The sequence below is a fragment of the Ctenopharyngodon idella genome, chromosome 9 (assembly GCF_019924925.1).
Source record: "Ctenopharyngodon idella isolate HZGC_01 chromosome 9, HZGC01, whole genome shotgun sequence".
Lineage (NCBI taxonomy): Eukaryota > Metazoa > Chordata > Actinopteri > Cypriniformes > Xenocyprididae > Ctenopharyngodon > Ctenopharyngodon idella.
This window is the reverse complement of record NC_067228.1, coordinates 21236714-21252287: the sequence shown is the minus strand read 5'-3', so window position 1 is coordinate 21252287 and position 15574 is coordinate 21236714. Positions and strand designations below refer to the sequence as shown.

General features: G+C 37.5%; 1 protein-coding gene across 1 annotated transcript in view; it reads right to left on the bottom strand.

Moving 5' to 3' along the window:
* Positions 1–10823: 10823 nt before the first annotated feature.
* The window catches only part of igsf3 (immunoglobulin superfamily, member 3), a 153371-nt gene continuing 148620 nt past the window's right edge, over positions 10824–15574 (bottom strand). Inside the window, exon 9 of the mRNA XM_051905096.1 lies at positions 10824–13932. Coding sequence (XP_051761056.1) covers positions 13682–13932 — 251 coding nt within the window. The 3' untranslated portion in view covers positions 10824–13681. The remainder of the gene's footprint in view (positions 13933–15574) is intronic.

The window sequence follows — 15574 nt, the reverse complement described above, 5'->3', positions numbered from 1 at the left end:
AGACAGTCTGTTTGTGCTTCGCTTTGGGAGTCAGATGCTCCCTGAAAGACCAGGAAAATGACAAGTACAAAAACAGAGTTTAGCTCAAAGCTAGTGCTGAGCGACCATGAGTGCTAGCATAACAACAGCTGACTCCTGAAATCTAAACATGTCCCCTAAAGTTTGTGCTGGTCACAGAGCAGTTGACTTAATTTAGCTGAGTATATGTTATTCAATGAATTATTGATTATGTGGGACTGCAGCTACTGTAGCCCTACCCATAATGCTACGGGTGCTCAATGAGAGTGAAACAAATTCAAGCTTCCATGTCTAACCGTGACAGCGAGAACCCCCCTCCCATTGCCACATCCACATATACATCACCTGCGGCCGCTCAGAGTGTGAGGTAACATGTTTATTAAGAATGTGATCCGCTCGTGAGTGGAGACAGCAGCGTGAGTGAGGGATAATCCTGTTAAGGAGAGTGGCAAGTGTTCTCAGCTTCTCTACACTTAGCTTCTCACTCATTGCTTCCCCGAGGTACAACAGCCCTGGAGGAGGACAGGACTGGAGTGAATTGTTGGCTTTGACTCTGGGGAGCGTATGAAAAACAGGAGAAAATGAGAGTGTATAAATCAGAATATTAAAGCATTACATTTCATTAAAACAACAGCCACCCAAGCTCCAGGCATAGTCCTTTCTCTATACGGTGTGTTATTTAGGCCTACATGTTATCTAAAAATTTCACACTTTTTACTGATTTTTACATGTTGACCCACTTTGTTGCACTTTTCTGAACTTTTCCTCATTTCCATATCTGATATTTACCTCTGTTTTGCCATTGTTTTTTTTTTTTTTTTTTTTTAAAGATGTATTTTTGGTGATTTTTGCCTTTATTGTGATAGGATAGAAAAGATTGGAAGCGAGGTGGGAGAGAGAGGGGGGGGGATGGGATCGGGAAAGGTCAGTGAGCCGGGACTTGAACTCAAGTCTCCTGAAGCGCAACAACGCTATATGTCAGCATGCTGCCCATGAGGCTATCGACGACGACTCTTTTGCCATTGTTGCCATTAATAAATATATATTGCAGTCATCCTTTTTGCTGTTATCACCTCAAAGAAAATGAAATGATGTAAACTTGTTTTGTGAATGACATATTTTATAGGATGTGTGTAGTGTGAAATAGTCCAGAAATAGCATAACAAAAAAGATCGTTTGATATTTTTGCTTTCTACAAAGCATTTTGTATAATTATAGCCTTGCTTCTTGGTCTTGTGTTTGGAGGTAGTTAACTCATTTTTAGCCTACAGAATTAACTAGATTAATTTAACAAAATTGAAATAATTCAAATAATTTGCATTTTCCATCACAACTGAAAATATTTAACATATTCAAAATTATATCATCCACCACATTAAAAAAACCTATGTATGATGGCTTACAACAGTATTAGCACATCTCTACTCAACAAGCCACATGATTTGAGTTATCATTCATGTCTATATCACAAACAGTGCAGGATGAAGTTTTAGGGTTATTTGTTTGTTTTTTTTTTTTTTTTTTTTTTTAAACCCCTAACCCTAAGCACTATTAATATTAGTATCACTATTAATGATAGATTGTTGGAAGTTTGCTGAAGCCCCCCTACTTGAACTGAGAAAAGGTTTATATGGAGACAAACAAAAGTAAAACTCCAAAGATATCCAGTATAACATTTCATCAGTGTAATCGTCCATCTACTGAACAAAGCAGCTGACGAAACTCTGTTTCATCAGCTTTTGTTTTTATTGACAAAAACAGGAAATTAGAATATGCTACAAAATATGAAAAAAAAAAAAATAAGGTTGTGTATTCAGACAGCTGAGGCAGAGACTGCAGTCGCTTCATTGTTTGCCTCAGCAAATGCAGTGATATAGTCAATATTGGCAATTTTTTTAGTCTTCTAAAACTAGTTTGGCATTATTAAGACTTTTAATCTTTGTCTCTATGTTAGCAACGACTTCAGAAATATTTATCGTAGTATTATGGAATTGATTAACACTCTTAGCAAAAGCAATCAGTAGTTTTATTATAAGCACATTATCTCATTCACATTCATTCAGAATTACTCAGCCCCAGAAGAACAAGTAAATGGAGCTCAGCTTATTAGCTTGCTGTTGTGGCAACATTTACTTCAGTTTGTGGCAGCAGTGTAAAATGAACTACAAACAACATTACAGAAGAGCTGATAAATGTGCACTATGGCTGAACATGCGTTCAGTATGAGAGTATGAGAAGTATCTGCTTATCCAAGTATGCTAGCAACTACAATACCAACATCTTATCTCTTCATGTGTGTGTACATGAAGGATAAACATCTACATTTATGCACTGAGCGGACAAAAGCAATAGTGTGAGCATAAGATCATGGTGAAACCATGCCAGCCATAACACAACCATGTTTTGATGCATCATGGATCGATCAGTATCTGAAAATATTAGCACTTTTGGCCAGTAGATGCACTCAGGTAAGCTAGCAGGCGTAACTTGTTGTCATGATAAATCCAGCCTAAGGTGGATTTTAGCTGGTTTAGCTGGTCTACCAGGTTGGGTAGGCTGGTGGTAAGCTGGTTTAACTGGTCTCCCAGCCTGACCAAGCTGGTGTTTAACTGGTTTAGCCAGGTGCCAAGCTGTTTCTAAGCTGGTTGGCCGGCTGGTTTCCCAGTCTGGGGTGCATTTCCCAAAAGCATTGTTAGTCAACTGTAGTTGCAAATGAACAGATCATGCTACAAATAAGCAAACTAACATCTCTCTCTCTCTCTCTCTCTGTATCTCTCTTTATATATATATATATATATATATATATATATATATATATATATATATATATATATATATATATATATATATATATAACATATACAATCTTTTAGTTTGCACAGCTTTTGAAGAGTGCCATGAGTATAACGTACACTCTAAAAAAAGTGGTTCTATATAGTACTAAAAGTGGTTCTTTGGCTCATAATCATAGGGGAACCACTTTAAGTGCTGTATAGCACCAAATTTTGGTGCTTCAGTGGTTTCAGTGGTTCTTCACTTGTTCTTTGGGATGACTGAGGTGCTATGCATTGCTACCATATACAGAACCTGTTAAGCCCCTATATGGTTCTTCAGCAGTTCTTCAGCAGTTCTTTGGGGTGGTTAAGGTGCTATATAGCACCACTGCCATACAAAGAGCCTGTTAAGCCCTTTTAAAGGTTCTTTACGAGCCAAAGAACCACTGTGGGTGCTGTTTAGCACCATTTTTGTTGAAGAAATAAAATGCGATTCGGCACCTCTTATGGGTTCTACATAGCACCATTTGACAAAGGTGCTGTAAAGCACCTTTAAAGATATGGTGCTACATAGCACCAAAAGTGGTTCCCCTATGATTACTAGCCAAGAACCACTTTTAGTGCTATATAGCACTTTTTTTTCTTTTCTTTTTTTTTTTTTTTCAGAGTGTACGGAGAACCCGCAATTTAATCAATCATCTGTAAATAAGGCAAAACAATAAATAACAAAATAGAGAAGTAGTCCTTAGATAACCTTCATTATTTACAGCAATATTCTGACATTAATTAATTTGATCTCAAACCTATTATTTAGCAGAAATTATTACTCCACCACCTGCTTGTTGAATCAACACATCCCAATGTGGTTTGAATGACAGATGAATGACAAAGTTATTATGGTCTCAGTCGTGACTAGCTAGTTATTCTCTCCATCAGCTTATTATACTTATGGTAGTTGAGCAGTGAGTAACGTCATTATATGAAAAAACGCACCCCTGACCAGTTTAAAAGAACATCTCTAAAACCATCAATCAGCTAACCACATAGGCTGGCTTGAGTTGTTTTTTATTTCAACAGAGAGTGGCAAATTAAACTCTAACAAAGTGTTTTCTGTTTTTAGTCTCTAATACATGTAGTACTTTTCTTGTGCTACTCACTTCTCGCCTCCTCTTTGGCCTCCTTTGGTGAAAATCACAGGTTTAGCGGCGTACCTGTAAAGGGTAGCTTAAGTTGCATTTGCCTAATGACAGCAATTTTAGAAAGGCATTTATTCCTTGTGAACACCACTAATTGTGATCTGTGAGAATTTAAATCAATTCAAATCCAGCATTTCAAGTGATTTTATTCAACTGTGAACTCTTAGAAGGGTTTATGTGGATATGCTTCATATGATTACACTTAAAGGTCAGGTTAGTGAAGACCACTGTGATGCACAGAAATCAATAGTGCTAACCAATCTAAACGACCTCGCTTTCCCTGTAATGAAACCCTTCATTTACATAACACTTAACAGCTATATCTAACAGGAGACTGGATTAAATGGGGAAGTTAATAATGAAACCCTTTGGCACAATCTAAAACACGTCAAGCAGCAAAATGAGACAGGAACATTCCCTCTGTAAACAATAACAAGTAAACTAAACACTTGCTCTGAGGCAAATGAATAAGACAGTAATACTCACCTGAAATGCTTTAGATTTCACATTGCCTGGAACTAGAGCTGATTAAAGCAGCGCTGAGCCCCCATAGAAAACCCACACATTTTAAAGCTCATCTATTATGGATGGCTGTAGATTGTAGTGAGAGTTGGGTTCAACAACCGAGCAAAATCAGAGAACATAAAGACTGCATTGCTTGATTTTCTGGTGATATTTAGCCGTGACTATAGCATAGCTGACAACATGTGAGGCTTGTTTATTTATATGAGATCTAGCTTTGAATTTAATTGATCGCCACATACTGCCATTTAGCATCAATTAAACCATATAGTACAGTTCAAGATTGTTTTAATGTTTTTGAAAGAAGTCTTTTTTATTTGATCAAAATACAGTAAAAACAGTCATGTTGTGAATTTTTATTACAATGTAAAATAATTTATTGGAATTTCTTCCTATGATGTTGAATTTTCAACAGTCTTCAGTGTCACATGATCCTTCAGAAATCATGCTGATTTTGTGCTCAAGAAACATTTCTTACTGTTATCAACATTGAAAACAGTTGTGCTGCTTAATATTTTTGTGGAAACTGTTATTTGATGAATAGAAAGTTCCAAAGAACAGCATTTGCTTGAAACAGAATTGTTTTGTATGTAAAAGTCACTTATGATCAATTTATTGCTGAATAAAAGTATTTATTTATTTATTTATTTAATCATCTTACTGACCCAAACTTAAACTGTATTGTTTATATAATATATATAATGTACAGTCAAAATTACTATTTTTCAAAAATGGCCGGCTGACTGTACATTACCCTGTACATATTAAATTGACTTAAACTTTTAAACTGAAATCAATGGAAAAAACATGCGGTTACAGCTTCATAAAGAAAGTTTGCTCATAGAGCTCTGACGTCAGTAAAAAAAGAAAAAGAAATACCACGTTCAATAGATGATTAAATCTGCCTTTATAAAACACAAAGGCAAAAGTATAATTACAGAGGCATGTTTGAAGGACTCCACTGGTGTCTATTGAGCTGAAAGATGTATTTTTTTACAGCCTTTATGAGAAAAACGCACCTCTCCTGCTCAGCTGTGAGATATTAAAGAGACTTATTCTTTGTTTCTCATCTGATTTAGGCCTGTCAGACAGCTCGACCTTGCTAAGAGGCTGGGATGCAGCTGAAGCAGACAAAATAAAAATACTTGCATCACACAGCTGTAAACATGAACACATACACAATCTACATTTTTATTCCGTCTTTTTCCAAAGGCAGCTGTCTGTATTCTTTTATCCATTTTTATTCACTCTTCTGTCAGAAACATGACCTGGCTCTGGATGTTATTGAGCAGTGCGTCCCAATGCCCAGAACCATGTGTCATTTCAATCCTTCAGAGGCGTGGTGTCTACTCTCCTCTCAAATGCTTTTTTGTTATATTACAAATGACACAAAGGCACACACCTGTGGCACAGGTTTGCTTTCATCAGAAAGTAATTCCCATTCCATTCAACGCTTTCATAGGTCCTGTGACACAAAGCACAGGCGGTGGTGTCAGCAAATTGATTCGACACCGCTCAGACAGGTAATGTAATGAAGGATAGCAGGGAGACTGTATTTACAAATTCTCAGAGCAGTTTCTCCCGCAGGCCCAGAAATGAGAAACACAATCTCACATACATCATGGAGTGAGCGAAGTATTAATATTCATGAGCAGAATGGAGTTTTAGCTGGCAAGTCAGGATGAGTTATGATAGGTGTGATGTGATTTGGTCCTGGCCCCTGGTGGTCACGCCACGCTCGGTTAGCAGACAGGACAGCAACAGCAGACAGGACCATCTATCCCGTATGACAACCTCTCACTTGCATCAGGCCATCACAAACACATTAATTACCATTCATAAACAGCACAGCATTGCTTCACAAATAGAGCAAAATATATTTAGAAAAACACCCACTGCAAACAATGCAAATTAAAAAAATGAGCCATAGAGTTCACATGACTGCATGCGTGATTTAGCTTAAAGACCCTGTGAAATTAAAGTGAGAGGTTTGTGGCTTTAACTTCATGTGTTTTTGCTTTGATGTCATGTAAATGCTAGTGTACTACTAAACGTTTACAAATGTTTACATTTAGCAGATATTAAGGTTATGTACTATACAATATTTTTGGGTTAAAAATGAACATAAATCTATGATTAAACAAGCAAGCAAGCAAAACAATAATGAAAACAATAATAATAATAATAAAAAAACTCTTTCCTCACCTCCTTGCCATAGCCAGATTCACAACTGTAGGCTTTTATAACAATTTATAATTTGATCTTCCAGTTTGATGGCATTTTTCTTATGTAACATTAATTATTTTAAAAGATACTAAACAACAGCGGTAGACAGTTGCACTAGTATTCACCCAGTAGTACTGCAAGTGTTCGACTGGAGAGCATTGCAAAGTTGTATGTGTGTGAAAGTTCGAAAGACGCTGTACAGAGTTAAATTTGAGGTCAGAGAGATGAGGATGAGACTGCTTCACATATCACTCTAGAGATGACTTATTTATGCTCAAAGTATAGAGAAGAAAACATATAGCAACTTTATAACTATTATGTGTTAAGTATGTTGCTGTGGATGAAAAATGATCCAGACGAGGAGAGGAGCTCACCAAACGCATAAAACAGGCCTTTTTAAATGGGGCGTTTCCAGTCTGGATGACCTCATTTGGGGAGGTCACTAATTTATCCTTAAATATCCGTGACGACGACAGTGACATGAGATGCAGCTTCGTGACCACCTGAAGAGCTTCTCAGGTACCAGAACCATCGCTAATGCTGCCTTGATTCTTACTTTAACTTATAAAGAGTTGTAGAATATTTCTACTGCTAGAGAAACTAATAAATTGACTTCTATTTTTTTAACAGAATCTGCCTCCCGGGGCATTGATTTATGATGTTGAGCAAGATCAGACCACGAAGAAGTCTTCTGTCCGATTGTAAGTATTTTAAAATGCTTATAATTTAGGTCAGATTCGACTTGGCTAACTTGAGAATAACTGCAAAAAATGCTTTTCTTACTTAATAATCTGCCAATGGGGTAAGCAAAATAATCTTGTTTCAAACCAAAAACAAGATTATTTTGCTTACCCCACTGGCAGATTATTTAGCTTGTTTTAAGCAAAAACTCACTTAATTTTGACTTATTTTTTCTGAAAACAAGACAATTTTTACTTGTCTAGTAAATGCTTCTTGATTTAAGAATTTTTAGATATTTGGACTGGAAACAAGACAAAAAAATCTAAGTAAGAAAAGCATTTCAAGCACTGTAAACAACGGGTACACCTCCAACCGTCATATTCATGCATGCTGAATAGCTGAGCCGAAGCACAACTCGTGTAATTAGCAAAACAATGTTTGTTTGGGAGTAACTTGCAGTTTTACAACAATCGCTAGAGGACCAAATCTTCCATACTGCACCTTTAGGACTTATAGCCTCTCTCAAATATTTGTCCAATTCAAATGCTCTCTAGAATGAGAATATCTCTCCCCCAAGAAAAATCTGCAACTAACTAGCAAATTACAACTTATTTAACAATCATATCGTTAATTGGATTAGTTCACTTTCAAATGAAAATTACCCCAAGCTTTACTTACCCTCAAGCCATCCTAAGTGTATATGACTTTCTTCTTTCTGATGAACACAATCAGAGAAATATTAATAAATAGCCTGATGCATCCGAGCTTTATAATAGCAGTGAATGGGACCAACGAGTATGAGCTGAAGAAAGTGCCTCCATCCACATTCATCCATCATAAACATACTCCACACGGCTCCAGAGGGTTCATAAAGGCCGTCTGAAGTGAAGCGATGCATTTGTGTAAAAAACAATATCCATATTTAACAAGTTATGAAGTAAAATATCTAGCTTCTGCCAGACTGCCTTCCGTATTCAAGTTATGAAGAAAGTGTAAAACTCTCACACCTTGTGTCCTACGCCTTCCCTATTCAACTTACAGGAAAAGCTTAACTGACGCAACGCCAGTTCCGTTTTTTTTTTTTTTTTTTTTGCAATTTGAATACGGAAGGCGGTCTGGCGGAAGCTAGATATGTTACTGCATAACTTGTTAAATATCAATATATATATATTTTTTTACACAAACACATCGATTCGCTTCAGACGGCCTTTATTAACTCCCCAGAGCTGTGTAGAATATGTTTATGATGGATGGATGTGGATGGATACACTTTCTTCAGCTTATACTTTTTGATCCTCGCTCACTGCCATTACAAAGCTCAGATGCATCAGGATATTTATTAATATTTCTCTGATTGTGTTCATCAGAAAGAACAAAGTCATATACACCTAGGATGGCTTGAGGGTGAGTAAATCTTGGGGTAATTTTCATTTGAAAGTGAACTAATCCTTTAATGGCTATGACCTAACAAAAGACTAAAATGAGCCTTTGATATGCCCCATCCAAACATCCTACTTGTCAATCAATTTAAATGGGTCTTTAAATTCAAATGTGTTTTCGCATCATTTAAATTTGCTTCATTAGGGGTGCTAGAGACTTAAGTAACTGAGTTTCTGACAACATTTGGCCAGTTAGATTGTATATTCTTTTCTCTGCCAGTGAAAATGGCTCCAAAAGAAGTGTCACCGAGCAGCACACAGACTATAAGACAGTAAAACACGATAGTTACAAAAGTGAAACCTCTATTGTGTTTGGGTTAAATATCAGCAATGCAGGGATGGCAAATTTGAGAGCCAAGGAGCTAACTGCTATAATTTGCAATTACACATACAGAATATCACAAAACATTAGGTAAACAAAGCACAAAGGCTTGTCTTCATCCAGACATCATAATTCAGCCAGATGCCGAGACTGGCCACTGTCCATCATTAAACCAGGTTTGTGAGCAGCTGGAAGGGACAGCAGCTCTCAATATGAGTCCACCGCACTGCTCTGGAGGTTAACAAGCACTGGCCCACTATAATAACACATCAGCCTGCAGCCACCCAAATCACCCACCCCACAATCCAAAGCATCTGACTTACTCAGACCTGATAAGACTGCAATATATGTCACATCCCATTCTCACCTGTGTCTTTAGAGACAGGACTTTCCACTTTCTTCAAAGCCCTGGAGGTCAAGGAGATTCACAAACTCTTCTGCTATTTATTTAGGTGTCTGGAAGAAAAGTACAGAAACCTTATTCTTTAGCTGAACCTAACTAATATGCACTAAAAATCGTAATGGCATATTCGAAAGCTTATTTTAAAAGATAGTTCAACCAAAAATGCAAATTGTGTTATCGTTTAGTCACCCTCATGTTGTTCCAAACCTGTATGACTTTCTTCTGTGGAACATGAAGATATATTGAAAAAAATACAATCAAAGTCAATGTAGGTGGACCCAAATGTTTAGTTTGAAAAGATTGAAAAAATATTTGAGTAACTCTTAAAGCTGTAGTCCGTAGGTTTTGCCTCTTTGTCGCCTTCTCTGTTTGAATCCTGCAATTGCAGTTATTTGCGTAATTATCATCTTTACGTGGGTTGTGCATCGGCACGGCTCCTCAGCGTGGATGAATCTAATGTTTGCTGTCAGTCACCAAATTGGTGTGGATACTGTACTTTGGAATTACAGATTGTAGTCTTGGAAGTATGACCAAAATAAGAATTTTCACCGGAAAATGTCATCTGAACAAGTAACAAATCTGCCACTTTTGTTCTGACCGACTGAGGAAAAAAAAGCATTACAATAAATCGCCCAATGGTGATTAAATCTAACAATAGCTTAGCTCAGATCACATCGAACCGTGTAAATTATTATTATTGTTATACTTTGTTCTCAAATTGTTAATGTTAACAACATCAGCATTGCGTGACTATGTGTATTTAGTGTGTGTTAGCGTTACCTGTAGATTTCAATTTCTGTACAGTCTAATCTCTAACGTTAATTTTTCATACCATACAATCTGCCATCAAAATGATAAGTTTAATTATTCCAGCTGCTGTGAGAAAAGGCTATAAATGATCTGTCACCTGCAGCATCCTCACATGTGATATAGCCTACCAGTTGGGACTCGTTCTTTATGTAAACAGACGTGATGTAATGACGCAAAGACGAACGGCGACATGCTCGAATTTCCCGCGGAAACCTACCAGTATAACTTGAATTAGAAAACATTATTACAAGCTTACCATTGTGAATCGGGCTAATGTAAGGAGATAGTTTTGAACACTAGCTGGTTATGTACTTGCTCAAAAATTGTTTTTGGATCATTTTTAACCAAAAAAAGTTTAAGACTGCAGCTTTAACATTTATAAATTGGGCCCCATATACAGTAATTTATACATTATATAAACACAATCTAAAATGCTGTGCACTGAATGTTTTATTGCAATCAACTTACAATAGCAAAGTGCCTTTTTGTAATAGCAATTGCTACAATTGAATAAAATAAGTATAGATATAAAAAACACAACAAAAATTGAACAGAGTACAACAAAAACACAGAAGCATAAAAAAACATGGCAACATTTTTTAAATATTCAGTGCACTATTTTGGTTATTTAAAAAAAAAAAGAACATAAAAATCACCACTTGTAAAAGCAGCACTGGCTGAACTGAACACACATCAACACAATATTTTTTGTCATTTGTTTTGTTTTTCTGCAGCTATACTGCCAGTACACAGCCATGACATGCAGCCCTCCAAATGCATTTACAACATTGTGAGAACATTATGATTCAGCTGGGCATGTTGAACTACAAAAACACTATTTAGAGTTCTGAATAATTCTGTACAGATTGAATGACAGCAGAACCGCAATATCACACTCAATGGCACAATACACATCTCCTGCTTGAGGAAGGCTGAACTTTTGATCAAATAATAAAATTTTACATTACATTTGAGGGCAGCTGTGTTAGAATGGGTAACACTCCTTCAACCGAACGAGGTGTGTTGAATCAGCGAGGCCTTCCACAAGGTAGAGATGATAGGGATGCCATTGATCTGACATGATGTCACGACACACAACTTTCAGACATTAATAAAATGTCCCCCTTACTCTTCATGCACTGTACAGTTCAACAAAATTTAGTAGATAAAGAGAGCTAAATCACTGTATCATCTTTATAAAGATTCCCAGATCGGTTCAGAATCATGTCTCATAATCCTCTAGACACGATAATTAGCCATGTTATACTGTAGTTGCCTAAATGTTCACTGCTATTTCTGCCACATTCTGTCTATGCAGATTTATGAAGTTCACATATTCTATCTAGGAGTTTTATGATTCAATAAATAAGACGACCACAAGCTTCAAGTGGATCTAAATTTCATTTACAGAAAAGCTGTGATGTTGACTATTGAGATCACATGAGGGCGGCAGTGACCCAGAAAGTCGCACTGTCAGCAGGTCACCAATGTTGTCTGTAAGTGAGACACATCCAGTTTGGTGTCAGACCGCATGTTGCTGTTACTAGACAACACATTATGTTTGGTAGTCCGTGTTTAAATTGAACAGGAAAGAAAAGTTAACATAAAATTCATTCACGCTACAGCTAAGCTCTAAATGTTTTCAGTATGGAGGTTGAATCCTTCTTGAATGAAACAGGACTAGTGTGGATTGCAGAGCAAATGCAATGATCAAGCACTGTTATAGCATCTTCAGTGTTAAAATATGGCAGTGGTTTTGAAATGTTCATGGAGACCGACAATAATTTAGATGCTAAATTCACCCTCAGAGATATAATCACACTATTAGGTCTTCACAGGTTACAGGTTATGAGACGGCGCATTAAGTTTTCACAATCTTTTCACTTTTTTTCAGCGGTAACACAAAGATCGGGCACCATATTTTAAATACAAAACCATAAAGAGAAGAACAACAACAACTGATGTGATGTAGAATATAGATAAAACAAAATTTCTAATCCCTTCATAACTCATATAGCCGCCTATGCAGAAGCCTGCCAATTTCTGCTTTCCTCCTGGATCATTACAGGGCACGTGGGATGATAAAAAGGTCTTGGCACTGAGAATGTCCCTTGAGTATGTAGTGTCCTGTCAGCTGTCTCCCTCAAGACATTGTTTTTACAAACTTCAAAATTCAAAAACTCTGGAGAGAAAAGCCCTTCATGCCCCCTCTGTTTCCATTCAACCTTGCATTATGAAAACACGAGGACACTGAGGCGAACGCTCACTAAATGTGGGGTCAGTTGTGTATATATACACAAACATACAAAGACAGAAATACAAAAGGGTTTTTTTTTTTTGGAGATAAATGGATTTTCTTAACATTGGGAAGGTCAAGAATACCTAGAAATGAAATATGAAATTTGAGGGCATGTAGAAACATCTGAGCTCCAGTGATGAGGAAACGTGTCAGTGTCAAGACTGTCTTTTCCAACTAGATGACATCAGATGACTCACATTACTCGTGTCTAATCCTATTCGGTGTCTTTGAATTAGAATTTGTGGCTTTTGAAGTTGAACTGGTCTTTGGCAGTGAGGATGAGCTGGGGTTCATGTGTATCCTCGAGTCTGTGGGCAATGAGGGCTCTCTATCCATTTAAACAGAGGCAGTTCTGTGGCACGTGCACACAAACAAAATCAATATACATCCATTGTCAGCTTTCCGAGGTTTTTTCGAGGAAAGAATGTCCTTTTCTTCCTTCAACAATACACCATTGTCACTAGAAACGTTCATGGTCCAGCAATGACCTTCCAGTCTTCTGAAGCAAAAATCAGCACAGACAAAATAACAAATAATATGCAATGGTTTCCACCAGACTTCATAGACGGGAATAAAAAAAAAAAAAAAAAAAAGCAAACCGAAACTGTTTCTAATCCCAGAGAGGGAAGGAGTTTGGTGTCAGTCGGGTAAAATACATCAAGGCTCACGGATACTGCCACCTTAAAGGAAAGGTTCTCACAAAAGAGCATGAATGAGAAGTAAAATCATGTTTTAAAAAAAAAAAGATCTGGAAAAAGAAAGAAAAGCAAATGTCTAGGCATCACCACCAGCAGCCAACGTAGTCATGGCAACTTCAACTGAGGAAGGTCTTAGTCAGTCATATGGACGGATTGATAGGCCAGGCTAGAAGCCCAGATTACTTTCTGGTGGCCTCATCACGGACGAGGAGGAGAAGAAAAAGAGAGAGAGTCAGAGAGAGAGTGTAGATGAGTGAGTCTCTGAGCGAGACAGGGTCGTGTTTGTGTCACTGTTACTCCACAGAGCCAGGGTGAAGGCTGAGGGCTGGGGGGTCCAGGCAGGTTGGGGAATAGCTGAGGTGGGGCTCTTTGATCCACAGGAGTGGTGCTCCGTTCTTTCCCTCCTGGTTTTTGCTGGAGCTGCGGCTCTTGTATCGCACCAGCAGGACCGCGATGAGGAGGATGCCAAAGATAGGGAAGGGGTAGAAGAATACGAAGTAGAAGAGGGAGTCGTTGGAACAAACCACTGACTGTAGTGTAGAGACTAGAGAGGGGGGAGAAGTGTGACAGAGAGTTAGAATAATTTAACACATGAGTTAATATGTATTAGAACAAAGAGAGAGTACTGTGAACACTGTGTCCAAACCAACATGATAAAATGACAAGCGATAAATACTGTCTTCAGTGTTAATGCAGCACTGAATAGAACTATCTGGGTTTGTAGCCTGGACTGTTACTATACACTGCATACTGCCTATTATTTATTTAAAAGTAAGGTGAAACAGTAGGCATTGTGCTACAAAATGTATTAAGCAGTAGAATACTATGTTGTCAGAGGTATCAAGGGGCATATTGTGGGATTACAGTATTCTGTGCAGTTTGCAGCCTATCTATCTGTTGCAAATTGTTGCATTGTGAGGTCCTGTTTACACCTCATATTAAAGGGATAGTTCACCCAAAAATGAAAATTATCCCATGATTTACTCACCCTCAAGCCATCCTAGGTGTATATGACTATCTTCTTTCAGATGAACACGATCAGAGATATATTTAAAAATATCCTTACTCTTCCAAGCTTTATAATGGTAGTGAAGGGGGGGACCAGATTTTGAAGCCCAAAAAAATCCATCCATCCATTATAAACAATAATCCATAGGACTCCAGGGGGTTAATAAAGGCCTTTTGAAACGAAGCAATGGGTTTTTGTAAGAAAAATATCCATATTTAAAACTTTATAAACTAAAATATCTAGCTTCCGGTGGACGACTGTTCGCATACTGCGCAAGTCGACTTGCGCCAAATGAGTAACCCCTGACATGATGTATGACGCAGGATGTAGGAGTAGCATAAGCTTAGACGCCTCTCACGGTTCAAACAAATAGGGCTGTGCAACAACTTCTCTTATATCAAAATCCTCCCACATTTCTCTTTAAAAATGATCGTTTTAGACTTCTAATTCATGACCGGTGTTTTGTTTTGCTCCATCATCTGCGCTACCGCGTTCGTTAATACATCATGCATTGTGTCAGAGGTTACTCTTCTGCCACAAATCGATGCATACGAGAGCTAGTTAGTATAGTTAATAAAGTTTTAAATATGGACATTTTTTGTTACAAAAAAAAAAAAAAAACAAAAAAACATTGCTTCGCTTCAGAAGGCCTTTATTACCCCCTGGAGCTGTATGGATTATTTTTATGATGGATGGATGCATTTTTTTTTTTGCTTCAAAATGTGGCCTCCCCTTCTCAACCATTATAAAGCTTGGAGGAGCAAGGATATTTTTAAATATATCTCTGATTGTGTTCGTTGGAAAGAAGATAGTCATATACTCCTAGGATGGCTTGAGGGTTCAAACCAAACTTGGGTCTTTAGCCAATGAAGTTTAAATCCCATCTGGCTAGCATGCTTTCCACAATGTTTATGCATTAGGTCAGTAGGCGGAGAGTAGGTGGTCTTTAGTGGCTGTTCGAACACATTCAACCACATGAGCGTTTCCACTACGAAAGCAATCCGATCAAAAGCTTTTTTGACTACCTCTGGAAATGGTCGAAAGTGGACAAAACCCTGTTTATACCTGTATTTAGCATTGTCTAATTGTGATCTGATAGACCAAAACACATCCAAGTTTAAACAGGGCCTGGTGGACACAGTGTAAAAGCAAAAGAAAATATACAACAACCAGAAAT